The 20,379-nt window shown below is 37.7% G+C and overlaps 1 protein-coding gene across 7 annotated transcripts in view; it reads right to left on the bottom strand.

The window, feature by feature from the left end:
- Window positions 1-3,125: 3,125 nt before the first annotated feature.
- The window catches only part of LOC130085077 (arginyl-tRNA--protein transferase 1), an 81,513-nt gene continuing 64,259 nt past the window's right edge, over window positions 3,126-20,379 (bottom strand). For all 7 annotated transcript variants that reach the window (XM_056250651.1, XM_056250647.1, XM_056250650.1 and 4 more), the window contains 2 exons: window positions 15,883-16,003; window positions 3,126-3,600 (listed from right to left, as the gene is read on the bottom strand). In XM_056250651.1, the coding sequence (XP_056106626.1) occupies window positions 3,422-3,600; window positions 15,883-16,003 (300 nt within the window). In that variant the 3' untranslated portion in view covers window positions 3,126-3,421. The remainder of the gene's footprint in view (window positions 3,601-15,882; window positions 16,004-20,379) is intronic.

Below are 20,379 nucleotides of genomic sequence, written 5' to 3' on the forward strand. Positions count from 1 at the left end.
CATGAGCCTTCAGAAATCATTATAATATGCTGATTTGCTGCTCAAGAAACATTTCTGATTAACAGTTTTGCTGCTTTATATTTTTGTGTCAATTTTGATTAAAAAAGATTCTGGGATTCTTTGATTAAAAGAACAGCATATCTTTGAAAAATAAATCGTTTGTAACATTATAAATGTATTTACAGTCACTTTTTATCAATTTAATGCACCTTCGTTACATACAATTAATAAAATAAATAAATAATAAGACCTTTTAAACAGTAGTTCACTAGTGCTGTTTGAGTGCTACATTTATGTCCCCTAGACTAGTATTTTAATAGAAATGCAAAGAATATCATGGTATTAGCATCATAATATAGTTTTTATGTTTAATACGGTATAAAACTTTAATCAAGACCGTTCAAATAACAGAAAGCTAACCTCACCATGCTCAACTCATCTAAATAATCTGATTCGCTGAACCCAATGGCAGTGGATTGAGTGGGATGACGGCAGAATCATTACCAGAGGTTACATTACATCCTCTCATCTCATTCCATGTTTACCGTTTTCCTTTTCTCCGCTTCCCTTTGGTTCATGTGGCCTATCCGTGCGGAAACCCGGCGGTTAATTCCATGAAACTTGAAGAGAGTCTAAGAGCAGAGAAAAATCTTCACCAGCGCCACAAAGCAACCAGTGTTTCTGTCCTGTGGTCGCCACTCGATGGTACTAAACTCAAGTGCATTTCTTCAAATTAAACTGTGCGCTATGAGCTCAGTAGAGGGGATTTACCAAAGTTCGTGTGTTTGAACATGCTTTAAACAATATCAGAGTTTACTTCCACTGAAATAAGCTAGATTAAGCGGAATGCAGCATCAGAGTGGATTACAGTGGATGGAAACGATCTCGGATGTGTCCCAAAACCTGAAAAATGATACCTTTGCAAGTAGTATACAGAGGAATGAAGGCACGTCTGAATCCAATGTCTGCATAAGATCCTTTCTACTCGTATGACTTCATGTGGTTAGATGGCAGCATAGATATATCCTTCACCATCTTCAATATCCCACAATCCTGCAGAAACAAAGGCTTCTAAAGGAGCAAATGCAATAAGTCCATTTTAGCTGGTAGTAAAAATCTTAACGAATTGAAATTGAAACATTAAATGGTAACCAGTAAATGAGATAATGTGAGGCTGATCGGATTTAATGAGGATGCTAAAGCAGGACTCGATGATTTAGGACTAACTAAATAGTTTTGTCTGTCATCTCAAATAGCTTGTGGCTCACAGCCCTCTTAAACATACTGTATCATAGCCAAATCTTCTATAATGGTAAAGTGATGCCTGGTGTTTTTTCCAGTCCTGGCTCCAGAGTCCACATACACAGCACAGAGACACTAACACAGTGTGGCAGCGCCAACAGAGAACCGGGAGACTAGAAGAGAAAGATAAAACACAGTTACAAAGGCATGTAGACGACACACACCCACAGACGGCACGGTCCCAAAACATCCCACGTACACGGGTGTACAGGATAGTCTACCTCATGTTTACGGCTGAAGACTTAGCACTAGATTCCACAACGTTCTCCAGGTTAATGGCAACAAATCTTTTAATGACACTTTGTTGGTGAAAATGAACTAAATATTGACCTGTAGAACTAAACTACTGTTCAAACGTATGGGGTGAGGAAATTAATACTTTTATTCAGCAGGGACACATTAAATTGATCAAAAAGTCATTTAAATCATTTCATTTCATTGGCAGTAAAGTCATTTTAAAATGTTACAAAAGATTTCCATTTCAAATAAATCCTTTTCTTTTGAACTGTCCATTCATCAAAGAATACTGTTTTCAACATTGATAATAATCAGAAATGTTTCTTGAGCAGCAAATCATTATATTAGAGTGATTTCTGAAGGATCATGTGACACTGAAGACTGGAGTAATAATGCTGAACATTCAGCTTTGATCACAGGAATAAATGACATTGTAAAATATTTTTAAATAGAAAATTATTTTTACAATTTTTAACGGTTTACTTTTTTGATTAAATAAATGGAGCCTTGGCGAGCAAGAGACCATAACAATCGGTAAAAATTAACAATACTTTCACATTTTCTTTTTTTTTTGGATTAACAGAAATTCACAACACTCATGTAAATACACCGCTGGGCATTTAGTTATTTTTTCGCACACCAACCTATTATGGCAGCGTAAACTGATAAACCCGGCTTTAAAAAACGCATGTAAAATAAATAACAACGTGTGATTGGTCACTTTACATGTCAGTCAAACGATCTATTCCTGAGTAAGTGGGCCGTTCTTGGACAAAAAACGTTTGACTATCGACTAAGAGTTATTCACGTGTCTATCCAAAGACAGAATGAATTGCATTAGATGTCAGGTGACTCCTGCTGAAGTCTCGTGGTTCATTTAGCATGTTTCCTCGATCTACAGCTGGCTCTCGCTTCTGGTTCAACACCAAGGCCAGTTCTGCCGACAAAACACACCGTCCCCGGCCAGACGCGCGTGAGTCAGCTCTGCATCAGCATTCACACGTTAGTCTTTAGATCTGACTGAAGCACAGGAACGAGGACTGGAGTTTGGCCCAGAGAATGTCACCTACAGCTGCAGAGACGACGTTTTAGCGCCTTAAATACAAAAAAATGGTGTTTTGAGTCCCACAAATTTCAACAAATCGAGACCAAACCAGTTGTTATATCATTTTTTTTATTTTACTTGAAACAAAACAATAATATTAAAAGTTATTACTTCAACTGAAAGACAAAGTGAGAAAAGAAAGATCTGTTCCACAGGAAAATGAATGGATTCAACTATCCAGCAAAGCCAATAACAAGTCGTGTGCTGTATAACTTACAGTGTGTCATAGCACCTGCTTTGAATGGTATTAGTTTCTTTAGAAGAATATAAATATCTGGAACATTAAACACTTTGGGAAAGCAGTGATTATGTCACAAAAGGCCAAACGTTTCAGGGCATCCGCAGTCTAGAAATACCATCCAGACATGACATATATTCAGAACTAGGGTCGCACATCATTTCTTGTAATATATAGCTAGTTAAGATGTGATTGGTGAGTTGTAAATGAGTAATACTCTGGGATACACCGTGAGACAACATGTGTGCCTGGTCGTTGCGTGGTGCAAGTGGGATTATTGCAAAGCGCTGCTGGCGAGATAATATAAAAGTAGAGTTCAAAGCGATTACGAAAGACAGGGTGAGTGAAGCAATCCACTGCAGTACAAAAAAAGAAAGCAAACAGTACACACAGATGGGGAAAATACTTCTGGAGGAGGAAAATGACAAAAACAAAGAAAAGCAGACAAATATACAATCAAGGAGACAATAAACAGACAAGCCTACAAACACTTACATGTTTTGAAAGACAGACAGATGTTTGTAAGGTATAAAGGGGCTCTAAGCTCTGTAAAGCAGAATTCTCTCTGCACACGACTGGCCCACCAGACTAGCGTATTGCTCCACTTCTTTCTCGTCGTTCGAACCCTTCCGCTTACGGGCGTAGGCCGCATAGGGCATCACTGTCCTCCTGTGGAGCACTAACGCCCGGCCCAGATCCTTCAGCGCAAGAGCATCACCTAAAGAAGGACACAGAAAGAGGAGAAGTTAGCCAAATCCTGAGAAATTAAAGTGCTGCAGGATCATTACAAATTGGCAACTACCCGAAACACCCTTACAACCATGTAGCATCACACAGGTAAGCAACCGCATCACCTTAAAGGGGTGGTAAAATGCACTTTTCACAAGATGTAAAATAAGTCTTTGTGTGTGTGAAGTTTTAGCTCAAAATACCCCACAGATATTTTTATATAGCATGTTAAAGTTGTCACTTTTTGAGGGTGAGCAAAAAAACGGACCGTTTTTGTCTGCCCCTTTAAATGCAAATGAGCTGCTGCTCCCGGCACAGGGGCCGGAGCTTCAAGAGCTCGTGTCCTTTTACCTCACACACACACGCACTGAAAAATGTTCAAACCGAAGTCAGAAAGATGGAGAGACTCAAGAAGAAGTGACAACATGTAGACAACATTTCTGAATGGTTAGTTGGTGAATTTATGTAGCTTTTGTGTAGTTATCTTCTAGTCATTGATTAGCATATTCTGTCTTGATAATCCATAAATCGTGTTCCGGGGGCGGGGTTTATGTAAATTTTAGGGTTGGTGATGTCACTAACCCAGGAAGAAGCTCGTGTAGTCCCTACCAGCAGTTTGTTGTAGTCCTTAAAAAGCGATTTCTTTAAAAGCAAATATCTCCCTTTGCTTTGAACTTTGAGCGTCGTAACTTTGCAGATGTAGTTTATGCTCAAACAGCAACATTACACACTAACTAAAGTTAGAAAAGTGAAATCATATTCAACCACCCCTTCAACTTTTGAACAGGCAAACACCATGCACATTTTCACTTTTGCCTAAAAATATTGGCTAGGTAAGCAGCTCACCAAGACACAAAGCTACTTCAATTTTACATTCATGACTGAAACAACGTGAAGTTAAGTCACTGGGTGGAGGATGCACATCAGTGCACAAGGTCTTAACTCACCCTCAAAGGTTCAAATGAGGGTCAGGTGCAGATTCCAACTAACAATTACCCAGGTATGATGATGAAAAAGGATCTCTCCACCCTTAGGCAACAACACCAGGTCAGCCAGGGTTACTACAGCTTGACCTCAATCGTCACAAACATAGAAGCAGAATCGTTCCAGAACCAGCGGCTCAGCACAGAAGAGCAGCCAGAGACGTCTAACAATGACTCCTTCAGTGAAGGAACAGCTTGGTCGGTTCTCATTTGTTTATAGGACTTCAATCCACTCCGGCAAGCCAAAATTCAGACACACATTGCGTATTCAGTCAAGAAGCCAACACCTTCCCCCATGAGCTGTTAAAACAAGAATTGCTGCAAAAAAAGAATGCAGTCATTTGTAGAAGCCTGAAAATGGCCCTCCAAGGCAGCGGGAGGTTAAAAAGGGGAGAATAAACTTTCTAGGCCAGGCTGGCTAACCCAATTGAAGAATTACAACGTCAACTCAACGTCATTTTTAACTGAAAAAGCAAAGTTTTGAATGTGGCAATCATAGATACAAAGAATTTAGATATACAAATATATACAATACTCATATTAAAGGAGCTGTATGTAAGATTGTGGCCAAAACTGGTACTGCAATCACTTTCAAATTACTGTAGAGCGGTGTATCCCCTCCCCCTCCTCCCTGACTCAAGGTTGCCAGATAGGCTGCAGGATCCAGCAGGAACGTAGTCTGCTCCAAGAAGTGGTAACTAGAGCAGAGCTGGCAACCCGGATCTCGCAACACTACTGACTTCGTGATTGGTAGATAGGTGGAGGGTGGAGCATCAGACCAAAACACAACATGACAACATCAACATCAGTTTTAAATGACAATATCCTGGCCGGACTACTGTTGTCAGTGATATAAGTATTTGAAATGAACATGATTTCTTAATGTCTAGTGACATATCAGGGCCATTTTATGATTAATTGAAATAAATTTCTTACATACAGCTCCTTTAATTATGAATGAGAGAAAGTGCAACGCACAATATGGTGGAGTAAGCCCCGCCTTCTAAATTAAAGAGCCAATCGGCGATTGATAAAGTCATCGCGTCACTGCACAGCTGGTGTTAGAAGCTCCGCTGGTGCGCATTAGCTGGTCTAGCCTGAAAAATACGCTTTTTTTAATGCCACGTGAGCATAAGAAACAAAATTCATGACACAGTTATTGTCAGACTTCATTGGTGAATTCAATATGAAATTTAATAATAGGTTTGGTGAACAGCTTTGGAGAATTTTGTGTTTCCCCCATGTGTATATCTCTGGTAGTGCCATATATTTATATAAAGGCAGAAAGTGCTGAGAAAATAACAGAATATTGCAAATGTGCTTTGCCATAACAAAAAGTGACATAAATATACAAACTATAGGCCACTAGCCTTAAACAGAGCTGGAGAAACAGAAGAGAAAATAAACACAGGGATATGCAAAACTCCAGGCCAACAGTGACAGATGAGTAACAATATATTGCTCCAGCGATTCTTTTAGTGAAAGTTATGATTGTTATTAACAGATCTGACACCAGCTCATGGCTCTCGCTGAAGCGCCTCATCTGGAAGCCAGCTGACAGAGATTTCATGGGGGATGCTGGGTAATGTAAATTAGTCCTCATCATTTCACACACATAGGGGGTTTAATTTACACCGTTTCCCTGTAATATATCCAGTAGAACCCATCCGCCACACAGGCACTGTTCAAACTTGGCTCGAGTTTTGTGGGAGATTGAGGGGTATGAGAAAAGAGAAGTGAAAGAGAAATGAAATATAAAACTACAGTGCCCACACTGTTCTCTCATGCTGATAAAAAAAGAGAGAGAGAACGCTGATGAAAGACCTGCATATGTTGTGTTATTGATGCTGGTGTTCTTCCAGATCATTTGTCCAGCACCAGAGCACCACTAACCAACACAAACCAGCCTGAAAATAGTCAATTCCACCCTTGGCAAAGATCTTTTTTTAAGCAGTGAAGTTGGAGAAAGAAATCAAATAAAACGAGATGGATTAGAAGCACTCTGTACTTTTGGTGTACAATGGTCCCAGAAAGTATTTGAACACTTAAAAAACACCTAAAAAAAAAATCGAAATTCCTTTATATATATGTAATCTGCAAACAAAACATGTCTCAATCACAAAGAGTCAGAATATTTGAACAGTACATCTATTGTTTCATTGAAAAACCGTTGTGCATCTTTCTTTCAAATAAATGAAATAATATATAATATTTTGTTGTCTGATGCAATGAAATTCAGACCTTTTTAAATGTCAAAAATACATGTTGAGGTCTCTGTAGCTGAATAGGACTTACAAATCTATGAATATCTATGTGTTCTGTATCTTTGTCCAGATCCTGGTCTGTAATGGAGAAAGATGCTAGCTACTCCAGACTGTAAGACGATAGATGTGTGCAGACAGATAAAGCAGGATAAATCGAGTGCAAGGAAGACAGACAGCAAAAGAGTGAGCAAGAGAAAAAAAAATGGAGAGAGGAAAAAGAGAGTTAGCTGGCAGTCTATCATACTACATCCAATAAATTATGATAAATGAAGAGTAGACGAGACCCGTGAACAGCAAGTTCTGGACGTTCTCTCATAACCGTATGAAGTCCCTGCCTACACCCCCAAACCAAACACTGAGAGCTTTATTATTTCCACTCAAAAAGAAGAAAAAACATTCCCTGGAAAACCCCTTCAGGCGCTCAATACTCGGTTTCTGTCCCAGTAAGGTACTGCAACTACCCTGTTAGAGGAAAATGAAAGCTTACTTTATACTTTAATACTGCATATCTTTTTTTATTCATACACTGGCACTTTTCTTTTTTTGCTTGCAAACTGTAGTTGCTTGAATAAAATAAAATAAGCATTTAAGTTTAAAATTCAAGTGCAAGTCAAAATTCGAAATCAGCACAAATGTGATACCTTGAACACAGAACTAAGGGCTGTGGTCCTCCGGGGTAAACAGGTTGCGTAATACATTAGCATTTTAAAGAGACAACCCAAGTGAATGTGTCTAAAATGCGGTAGAGTGTATGCTCAGCATGGTATTATGCAACTCAAGTGGGCATATTTTACACAGGAAAAAAAATGCAGAGGTACCCAGTGGGTGAGGTCATCTATACTAAATGGGGCCTAGTGTAACCCCTCAGGTCCTACTCGACCCCGGGTCGCTGGCACAGGAGGCGGGCGCGCTAATAAAGATGGCAGTCGCTAGTGCGCCTCTTGAGATCAGGGGAGTGAGGTTTACCTGCATAGCTCTCACTAGCTGGGCTCCGTTACACTAGCTATGAATCTATTAGGTAATGTAATATAATCCAGAGAACACAAATTTCTATATTGTTGTCTTCACTGGCTGCATACAAAAACAAACATACTGTACAGCACGACAAGAGTAGTCTGATTCATGAACAAATGACGGTAACACTTTACTTGAAGGGGTGTGCATAAGACTAACATGACACCTTCATAATCATGACATGACACATGTTATGAATATGAGGGAAGTTGTATGCATGTTTATGACAACTGTCATTAAGTGTCATTCGCTCAGTTATGACATTTTTAATGCAAATATGACATTGTTTGAAATGTCTTTGTTATGACACCTTGACATAAACAAATACATCATAACCTGTCAGTGTCTTTGTCATGACAACTGGACATTACTAAGACAACACAACCTGTCATAAACATGACCTAGCAGATTAATTATCAAACTTAAGAAACCACTTAGTTTTATTGGTTAACATTACATTAAACTGTCAGGTGGTTGGTTTTGACATTGGCTGTCATGAAGCCATTATAACTTTTTAATGACAAATTCAATTTGTACCACTGTAGTTGAGGTCACGAAAAATATTCATGACTCAGTTATAATGGCCTCATGACAGCCAATGTCAAAACCAACCACATGACAGTTTAATTTAATTTAATGTCAAGTTGTCATGACAAATACACTGACAGGTTATGATGTTATGGTTTATGTCAAGATGTCATAAAGATGTCCATTTTTTTTTCTCTTGCTCACTCTTTTGCTGTCTGTCTTCCTTGCACTCGATTTATCCTGCTTTATCTGTCTGCACACATCTATCGTCTTACAGTCTGGAGTAGCTAGCATCTTTCTCCATTACAGACCAGGATCTGGACAAAGATACAGAACACATAGATATTCATAGATTTGTAAGTCCTATTCAGCTACAGAGACCTCAACATGTATTTTTGACATTTAAAAAGGTCTGAATTTCATTGCATCAGACAACAAAATATTATATATTATTTCATTTATTTGAAAGACATCTTAAACAATGTCATATTTGCATTCAAAATGTCATAATTGAGCGAAAGACACTTAATGACAGTTGTCATAAACATGCATAAACCCAACTTCATATTCATGACATATGTCATGTCATGGTTATGAAGGTGTCATGTCAGTCTTTTGCACACCCCTTCAAGTAAAGTGTTACCCAAATGACTCTCTGTGCGATTGTTTTAATGAATCACTAACGAAACGTTATCAATTTGAAACAGTATAACCAATAAACTTTTTTTTAAATGAATTTATATGTAAACAATGTGGTTCTGTACACTGGTGCACATTTTTTGACATTTAGCAAAGACAAAAGTCTCATTTAAAGGAAAGTAAAAGAAAATGAAAACGGTGTCGAGATATCAAACAGCAATAAACAGTTCAGAATGAACGCTTTTAGCTGCTTAATTAAGCACATCAATAACACTGTACAGAGCCGTCACGACAGTTGGGCTCTATTCAGTCAGACAATCCAAACATCCGCTGTGTATATAAACACTCCTTCCCCCGACCCATTCTTACTCCATTCATCCATCCTTTGACTCGATTAACACTCCTGTCAAGCGGCATCAGACTTTCTCAATCAGCCGCACCAGAGGTTCACTGACACGCTGCTTTAGGGCCAGATCTATCCCGGGGTCAGAGGTCAAAGGTGATAGATCGGACTTTCTCTGGAATGAGAGTCGGGCTGACACCCCGGCACGCTCCTCGAAGAGAAAGAGCAACTGCAGAAGTTTCCTACAGAACTAAGTTTTTGGAAAATAGGCTACTTAAACTATTTATGTTTAAACTTTTCTGTGTGCATGTACGGTATCTTTAACTATACATTATGATATAAATATCCACTCAATCAGTGAGTAACATTAATTCAGTAACCGCTCTGACAGATTCAGCAAATAATTCATTGGACTAATTCAAACTGATAGCTTTGTGTGTTGGCAGCGAATACAACACAATAAAAAAAGAGTTGTTTTTTTTCTCATCACATTTACTTCAGACCTCAAACTCACAGATCACATGATTTAGTTTATTTTGCAAACGCGCCGTAGATTTAGCCTAGACTATCAGTCCTAAAGATCGAATTTGAAAAACAAATCTGTTGAATGTAGCAGTGTAAACAAGCCAAAAAGCCAAACATTTTCACAACAATTTTGTGGCGCTCAACTCGTACTGTAAATATAATTATTCTAAAATTACAGGAGAAGCTCATGACAGCTTGGTACTCTGTCACTGGATGTTGCCAGACAAACACAGTACAGACTCACAGCCAGATTTACCTCATCAGGATTGAAGAGTTCAACAGTATGAGAGTAAACGTGCTCCACAAGCACCTCATTAAAATGAGCTTCCTCCTCTGGATTGATCACTCATTGCCATGACTCTGTAGTGTCTGGCAGAATGTTTTTGCTTCAACTTTGAACTCACACACCTAATTTAATCAATCAATCAAGGTCTGTTAGTTCAGTACAAATATACATTATGTCAGATAGGTCACCAGTACTAGAATCAAATATAACTACGAGAAGAACTAGTCTGAACCGCAAACCATGTGTTTTTTTGGGTCAGACTCATACTGCTTTGTAGATGACAATGAAAAATTCAAGTAACAGTTGACCGGAAAATGTAAATTGATTTAAAATCTTTCGGGGAAAAAAAGGGGAAAGAATTTAAAACAAATCAGTTTTAAAGACTTTTTTAAATAAAGTAATTTAAAATCATTGTAATTGTTATGAGACACAAGAAACAATGTTTAGTGCTAATGACATCAAAATCTTGATGTGGCAAAGTTTGAAAATGCTCATGCACAAATGACATTTAAATAAAAATAAAATATTATTTAATCTCACATCATCATCTAAACCTGTTTCCACAACAGATAGACTTGACTGTGAAAGATGACTTTTTTTTGTGGAACATAAAAAGATTTTGTGAAGATGTTAGGAACCAAGCAACACTGGAACCAAATGACTTCCATTGTATGTCCAAAAAAAAAAGACATTTACTAAAATATCTTCTTTTCATTTCTACAGAAGAATGTATATATATGTTTGGAACAACATGAGGGTGAGTAAATGATGGACGAATTCTCTCTCTAAGAGGGTGAGCTTAACCTTAGCTTAGGACAATTTCATAGTTCCAAATAAACTATTATTAAAAGCATCATATTTCTCTCAGTTTTTGAAAGAGGGCATGTAGTTTATAAACGCAGACATTTCTAGATTAGTTTCCTAATGTGGCTTTCATAGAATCTAAACATCGACCTTGTAACCAACCGTCAGACCGCTGGCCTTGAGCTCTGCTGAGAAACAGGCCTGAAATAGTTGGTCTGTCAGGCCAAGAACAACAGGTCATGTAGGACTGGAGGCACCACAAGAACGATTTAAAAACACTGGGGGAAAGGAAGGCCCGTGTCTGGTTGCCAGTCAGCACGGAGGTAGGTCAAACAAGACCAAGGGCCTCCCAAGCTCTGCAATCAAAACCAGTACCAAATGTGTGGGAAGCTATAAGGACTGCAATGAGGTCATTCTTATTGGCATCATTCACTCAAAAAAAAAAAAAAAAAAACATATTCAAATAATTTTTCTTAACTACTGTATATAATTTATAGACTTGACAATATCATTTTTGCATTTTTGATTTAGAAAACGGTCATCCTAACATGTGTCCTAACCAGGCAAATGGTCAAAATAGACTACCGGTAATCACGTTTTGAAAGTAACTGGACACTTCAAACAAAGATTATATCAATTACATTACACCAGTAGGTGGAAACAAGTGACTTAATTTCAATCATTCACTCAAGAGATTCATTCAAAAACGCTGATTCATCCAGTCATGAAACAGGTGAAGTCTTTATAGGAGAGTCATTGAATCATTCATTCAAACTGACTTAAAAAAAATCTAATTGATAAATATTTTTTAAAAGACTGTAGCAACTAACATTTTTTCAGAACCTCTGGTAAATTACATGTTATTTTGTTTAGTTGTCCATTCAGAATCATGATCATGATGAAAAAAAATTAAAAAATTAAATTTATCAAGAATCGTGCAGCTCTACTTCGTACTAAATATCATGTCCATACGGAAACGGTATCACTCACTTACATGACAATCCCATAAGGATCATAGAGTTTTTACACCCTCTTCATCAGCGGCTTCAGAGGCGAGTTCAAACGCCACACATTGCTGAGGATCTGCTGACCGTGAACGTAATCTCTCCTTGACCTTTACCTCAACCCTCACTCCATTTAAACATCCAAACGCTCAGCTATAACTTAAATATTTACACACAAGAGAAGTACAGGCCCACTTACACTTGCCCCAGTGTGTTTACAGGGCCGACAGGGTCGAATGTGAAGACAAATTAACCTGATGAAGGAAAGTGTGTTAACTGCCATGATCAGATGGGTGAGATCAATTTCTGAAAGTACTGCTATTGTTCCTTTTAGGGAAAAATTCACCCATAAATGAAAAATTATGTTGCTCATGTTGTTCCAAACCCCCAATTTTTTTTTTTTTTATGAATCTTCACATTTGACATATAATATAGTTCATAATGACTAGTGACAGCGGAGCTCCAATAAGTAAATTCAAAAGTAATTCAAAAGTTTGGAGTTCAAATGTTTTTTTTTTGTTTTTGTTTTTAAAGAAATTAATACTTATTTGTTGCATCCTTGGTGAATATTTAGTATTAAATTGATCCAAAATTCCAGACATTTTAAATTGTAAAAAAGAAAAGAAAAAAAAGTATATTTCAAATAAAAGCAGTTTTTTTCCCCTTGCTTTCAAATAATCCTAAAAAAATTGCATCACAACTTGTAAAAAAAATTTTAAGCAGCTCAACCGTTTCCACATTAATAATAATAAGAAAAGTTGCATGAGCAGCAAATTTGAAACTTTGAAGACTGTAGTAATGATGCTGAAAATTCAGCTTTGCCACCACAGGTATACATTTTTTTTTTTTTTTTTATAAAACTTTAAATTGTAATAATATTTCACAATATTACTGTTTTTACTGTATTTTTGATCAAATAAATGCAGCCCTGGCGGCTAAAAATAAGAGATTTCTTTCACATTAAAAAAAATCTTACTGACCCCAAACTTGAACGGTAGTGTATACGTTAATTTTTTTATTATTTTTTGTTTTGTTTTGTAGAAATAACAGCATACAGGTTTGGAATGATATGAGGGTAAGTAAATAATGACAGCATTATCATTTTTGGGTGAAGAGGGACGTCTGGCATTAAACACACATGAGGGTATGGTCGGATAAAGATCACGACGAGAAGGAAAAATAAATGCATTGTTGTCTGTCCGGGGTGGACGTGTCTCTGGCATCCTAAAGCAATCCTTCTTTTATCTGCCATATCACCCAGCATTAAATATGAATTCACAATGTTGACAGAATAACAGATACGCCTCTATAAACCATGTTCTTTAAATAGTGAACTATCTTTGCGCGTGACGGTCAGCACACCTCTGCTGTGGGCTCGAGTGGCACATCCTGATTTAACTGGGCAATATAAACAACGGAGACTCTATGCGCCTCTCAAATTACATAAGTACTGCATAGAAGCACATCAGCAATGTGTTCTCAGCTACAAGTGGGACACACTTTTAAATGTAATAACACTGTTTGTCAAAAACAGGATTAGATTGAATTTTCGCCCCACATTTCCTGGTAGTGGAAAAGAAATTCTGCGGAATGAGTTGTGCTGCAAGAACTACACTTATGTTGATGGATGAATAATCAAATTAGGCAAAATATTTATCAAACAAACCATTTATACAAAGAAGTTCTGAGAAGTTCTGTTGGAAAAGATTCCATAGGATTGAAGCATTCTTACTTAACCTATTTACTGCCTTGATACAAATTTCTGGTCTTATGTAGACGATTCATCTGTGCAGTTTGTTCAAAGTTAAAAAACATAATTTGTTTTTAGTATGACCTGACGAATCCCTCTTACTTCTCAATTTCTCCAACCACTTGACTCCATTCTGGTATGTACTGTAACGCCCACTTTTCACAATTAAAACTATTTAATTAAGCACAAGAAACAGTAAAAACTAAATGAACTACTAGTGATACTACTTATTTTAACTGATAACTGATTTTGAAAACCTTTTGATAGTTTTGTAAACAAATACAAATCATTCCTATGTTCGAATTTCTGTATTAAACGATATTTTAAATGGATGTTTGGAGCGGACACCATACAAAAATGTCCAGTATACATGTTCATGATGCAGTTCATGAAGTTGGTTGATGAATGCCAATAAATGTGCAGTTCAAATATGAGACAGATTGCATTATTTTGGTCACTATATACTTCCAGGTGTTATTTCATAGTGTTCAAGACTTTACTATTATTCTAAAATGAGAAAAACAGTACTAATAAACACTGAAAAGGTGTTTAAACATTGCTAATGTACTTGAAAGTTAGGCAAAGAGAAACAAAAACGAAAAAGCAGGGAAGAATAAGAAGAGCTCTTCAGCGCCTCACCCTCCCTCTTTGGCCCAAGCATGGCGTCTACTTGTCGGTACTGACATTATTATTATTATTATTATCGTCATCAACCCCAGAGTTCTGGGCTGAGACCACAGCACTGACCCGCTTGACTGCCGCAACAGAATCCTGGATGCTCTCCATGCCTGGATCCAGTCCTGTTATTTCAACACACAAAACCCAGGACCAATGCACCCCTCCTTTTGTTCACAGAACTGAAATCTATAAACACACTTGACAGTTTACAAATTGAGCTCCAAAGCAATGGCATCCAAGGAGAGAATGGCTACCGTAATTAAGTTGACACAAATGACATATATTGTGCAATTACAGACATGGGAACTGCTGTTACATATTGATTTTACAGTTGGCCCCTGCAGACTCCACCGATCTGTCAAACTGATTAGCAAGTCTGATAGTAAAGTGTCATGACGTGGTCAAATGGGTCCCGAACCCACTTGTGATGATGGATCTCCATCAGAGCTCGCTCCATCTGACCCAGAGTCCAATAACCTGATGCAATTTTGACACTAAACAGACAGCATTTGATAAGCGCAGTCAGCTGTGTTAGGGAAAGGTTGGCTGGACCTAAAACTTTGTCAGGTCTTGTCAGATTGGCTCTGGAAAAGGGAAGAACTGCCAATGTCTTTTGAGAGTTTAGAGGTTCAACTACAGGATCTTTTTGAACGTGCAACAGAACAGGTGACAGTGGGTGAACCTCACAATGTGGCAAAAAAATAGGAATTGTATTTTGCTTATAGAAATAAAGCCTATTTTAGACTAAATAGGATATAAATATCATTAAAATTATATATAAATTAATTATATATTACTAAAATATTATTATAAATGTTATATATATATATATATATATATATATATATATATATATATAAATTATATAGCAAAAGCATAATAAAAAAATAATAATAATATATTACATTAACATTTTAATATATTATAATATATAATTTGTATTGTTTTATTGTTTTTTTTTTACTATATCATTTTTCTATATGATTTTAATGTAATGTATTGTTATTTATATATAAAATTGAAAATCTAGGGTGAAATTTCATTCCAAAATCAAAAGAAAATATGAAATTATATTTTGCTTATTTTAGTGTTAAAACAGGGCATAATAATAATAATATTTTTTGTTAAACCAATTTAAAAAAAAATGAAGGGCAGTTCTTATTATTGTAATTAAAACATAAATATATAAACATATGTACCGTAAATAAATATAAATAAACCATATATGTTGGTATTTGTTGAACTTCCTGTATGCTGTATTTAATAAAAAATAATATAATTCAATGATGTCAAAACAAATGAGTTAAAGTCAAAAGTAAAGCGTCCAGATGCAGTAATGACAATTAGGAGAGAAAATGAGCCATTAAAACACGAAAACTTTAAAAACAACCTGATATTTTCTTGTGAGATGGATTTGATGTGTAAGTGTTTTATAGTCCCACTGAAGGCTAACCTGCTTGGGCGTTCTCGTTGAGACGAGAGTAGGCGGAGATCTCAAGGCGGGAAATGCATCTCTCGATGGACACCCAAGCGTACGTTTCAGGGCACAGGAGGTCTGAAGGCCGGTACTGACCCTATGAATGCAAAAACAAGAAGAGGAAGAGCTCGGTCAGTGCATCGGTATGTCGAATGCTGTAGATTAGCGGGAAACCAGGAGAGAAAAAGAGGGGGAACAGCAGATGGCCTTCTCATGCCTTGAGTTGCGTGTCTTTTAGGGGACTGCGCATAGTCACACAGAGCCAAACAAATATACACACACACCATTGTGACCGCAGTGTAAACAAGCAAACGCCTCGGTGCAGATTTCTTCAAACACAATTAAGCTATTTCTGGCGAAGGCGAAAGTGCACTGACACGCTGCACGAACTTACGGACACGCACTCACACACTAAAGCCCGCGCAGATTAAGTGGGTTTAGTTCAGTATTTGGTCAAACTAGAAGCAGCCTTGTGAAAGTCCCACCATTACAGACAGGATTCGTCTTTCATTAGCCCGCAGTGGAAACTATGTGTCCTGTTTTCACAAGACGGACAGCATGGGAACGAGGGACCCTGTGGAACGTGAAAATAAAAGGCATTTTGTGGGGCAAGGCAAGGAGGGGTGGCGATATGTTCGATGGGTAGTGAGGGAAAGGTTTTCACACTCGTGTTCATCACTCTGTCATCAAAAGACTATACGGAGAGCCCTAAAGAGTGAGCTGACTTATTCAGAGCAGTCCGATGACAAGCAAGCAAGGGTGAGCAACGAGAGAGTATTTGTTTGCTTTCGAGCCTGCAGACAGACGTGTACACGCGAACAATACTGCATTATAGGAACATATGTAAAACACCACGTAATTGTAAAAAATACAGTATAGTAGTAATTCTAGATGGATACATAATGAAAAACAGGATTTTTCTTTCTCTTTTGAAATAAATGAAAAACCGAAAGGGCTGTGCAGGTATGCAGGGGTTAGTCAATCACAAAGGTCTTACTTTGTGATTGACTACTTAAAGGCATAGAAAGGCATACTTAAAGGCATAGAAAATTCTTAAAGGTACAGTAGCATAAAAAGTCAAAGAGCAGGTGGATAATGGTCATGCAAAGCTAAATCACAACTGTTCTGGTGCAAGAAACCTTGAATAACATTACAATAGACTTCAGGGGGAAAGGTATAAAATGCTAGCCTGGTCCCACCAGACTCTCGTACATTTCATTTGTACAGAGAGTCTGATCTCCATTGACAAGCGTTAACTTCCTTGTAGGCGGGTACTATGTTGATGTCTAAAACTATTGGATCTGCCCAGAGCCACTCTGGATCTGCCATAACCAATCGCTAACGTTTGGTCATGACGTATGACATCAACGTCATCGTTCTCAGCCACTCCCTCTGTTCACTGATTGGACCGGTAAAAAATTGACGGAGCCAGGCTAATAAAATGCAACAAAAGCGTAGAATATGATGACCCCTTTAATGTGAAAGATGTGCTACAGATCTTTGGATATGCTTAAGTGAAATGTGAAATCCACAGCCATTAAATGTGCAGCTTGCGATCATCCTCTGAAAGGGAATCTTGGCTGCTGGTACATGCAAGAGCCTGTAAAGAGATTTTGCAAAGATGCAACGTCCATTTTTAGGGGAAACCAGGAAGAAACCAGAACAAACAGATGATAAATTCAACAAGTCAAGCTAAAATCAAGAAAAATTGTCCAAAAAGTGTCTTAACTTGTTTTATTATACGGGTCTGTGCAATACTTGATTCTGATTGGACAATCTCGTCATCCAGTGGTATGTTATTCCGGTTTATTCTGCGATAACAACCAGCTGGATTTACATTATTCCTTACATGAACTTAAGCCAGTTAAATAAATGCAAAAAAAAATAATAATAATAATAAATGAATAATTTAATAAATTAATTGCAAGAGACACTGATCACACACCAGAAACTCATCTGAGCAGCAGACTTAATTGCAGATATCATTACTGATAAAATAAGTAAATGTTAAAATTGTAAGGTATGGTCTAATGTGGTTGATTTCACCACTGTATGGTGCACTCTATGTCAGAGTGCATTTAAGGCTATTAGTCTTCCCTGGTGAATTGTTCTAATATCTAAAATATAATGAAGTCAGATCTAGGAATTATTCATCTATTTTACCTGTAATAAAATCTGCAAAATGGAAACTGTATACGGACTACGAATACAACCAAGTCCAACTGCATGTAAACAGAGAGATGCATGGGGTGGGATGAAGAAGTGTGCAATAAGGGGCTGATGTCAGTAACTGCCCTTTGGACATGCTTTCTGCCATCAATGAGGGACTGTCTGCCTGTTCCAACAGGTCTGGAGACATTGAGAAACAAACCTTTTCTCGGAATACGATGTGGGGGAAATGATTCGCAGACACTTTTGACAACCGTAGAAACAGAATAGCAGGAGCAAGTTCACAGTAGCAGGTCAGAAAGCCAGAAAAACGCTTATTTTCTGCTAGATGGCTAAAGTTGGTTAGCACTATGGATGGGAGTAAGATTCTACTTAAAAAAACATTTAAACTCCGTTCCAAATGAGTGTTTTAAACGCATCTTTTTACAGTATAATTTGAGAAATTCATTAAATGAATCACCTCATAAGAGTCATGTTGTTCATGAATCAGGCTACACTGTTTGAGTGCGGCCAGTGAAGACAATGGAAATACGTAATGATACATGTGATACCTCATCATAATTCAGACTGCAAGCTTACATCTCTGGAAAAATGTTTCTTTTACCATGGCGCTGTAAGGAAACACTGTAGTTAGCACATACTTACAGAAGCCTGTGATCTCGGGGGAGTCAGAACGGTTCATGCAGAAGACACTTGGATAAAGGTTGTCAAAGAGTTAAGACGAGAGAGAGACAGAGAGATGGAGTCTGGCTGGTCATTATCTCCGAGTCTGTTCCACTTCCCTGACGGCTCTGTTGGCCGTGAGTCTCGAGGCTGAGCTCACCGCTGCACCAAAGGCCTTCTCTCCTCAGAGCCTGTCCCCAAATCACTCTCAAAGATTCAGTGTTTGCACGCAACTGCTTGCTCCAAAGATGGCCAGTTTAAAAGACACACCAAAACGTAACCATCACTTTGCTTTTCAAATCAAGGAAGGGATATTTCAAACATTAAATGATTACATAGTTCCAGTTCCTTAACGGTTCAGTATTTAAGTAATTTTGAGGAAGAATAAATGGACGATGTTTGTAAAATTCTTCGTGCACTGCAAGTTTGCATTTAATGGATCTAGTTTGATATATCTCTCTTAAAGGAATAGTTCACAAAGGCAAACAATTTTGTCACGAGATTCTGTCACGCTTTTCCATGCAATTACAATGAATGAGAACTGGAACATTCAAACTTCAAAAAGGACATAAAAGAAGTAATGCACAAATAGTTCAAATGACTCACGGAGAACTAGGGCGGACGTAGTCATACGGACTACTTTTATGATGTTTTTGCATTCTGTTTGAGGCTTGTTAAACTACAGTCCCCATTAATTCTGCAGAATATAATCTACCGTTCAAAAGTTCGGGTTTGGTCTCTTTTTTAGTCTCTTATGCTCACCAAGGTTGCATTTATTGGAGCAAAAATAACAACATTTTGAAATATTATTATTTAAAAGAACCAGTTCTTATTTTAATATATTTACGTAAAAAGTTATTATATAAAAGTGCATTTACTGTACACAGCTGACAGAAAATAAAGCATGTGCTCATTATCATGACAACACCACTAATGCTTTCATTTTTTTTATTTATTAAGATATTCTGTCCACATCTGCGGAAACAATGCAGATGTTCCATAAACCACTAAAAGAACTGAACGTCTAGAAAATCAAGATTTGGTTTCCAAATCAATTGTAAATTAATTATCGTTATCTCCTGGTAAACTGATCTAGCTGACGCCTGTATCTAAAATGATAGCAGAGGGTATCATGGGATGCTGAAGACTAAAAAACAACTAAAAAAGCCAAACGAGCAAAAAATAACCACGTGGAGCATATTTTCTTCCCTTTGCATCCATAAATCTGTCAGTTCCGCTAGCTCAGCAAAGTGCTATCAGAGGAGGATGTGATAGCACAGGCTGAAGGCCAGGTAAGAAAAAAAAAATGGCAAGAAACGACATGCTCTCTGTCCCATTCTTTCCAGCTGATCCAAAGCCACTTTTGTCTTCTGCCGAGGCAGGATGTGGTGAAGAGTCTGAGGGTACGAGCTCTGATCCAACATCAGTTCATAAGCACAGTGAAGTGAACTGTGACTGCTAAAAGGACAAATTGAAACCAATTTAATCCGTGTGTTTCTGTCTGCGTTTCTCACTCCCCTGTGTTTGTTTAAAAGATTGGCACGATGAACACAGCGGCATCCGTCTTCAAGTCCTCCTGCCAACCTGCTTTCACACGACAATGAAGGCAATGTTGACAGACGGCCCACACTCCCGCTAAGG

This window comes from Rhinichthys klamathensis, unplaced genomic scaffold (genome assembly GCF_029890125.1).
Source record: "Rhinichthys klamathensis goyatoka isolate OS25496 unplaced genomic scaffold, OSU_Roscu_1.1 h1tg000072l_1, whole genome shotgun sequence".
Lineage (NCBI taxonomy): Eukaryota > Metazoa > Chordata > Actinopteri > Cypriniformes > Leuciscidae > Rhinichthys > Rhinichthys klamathensis.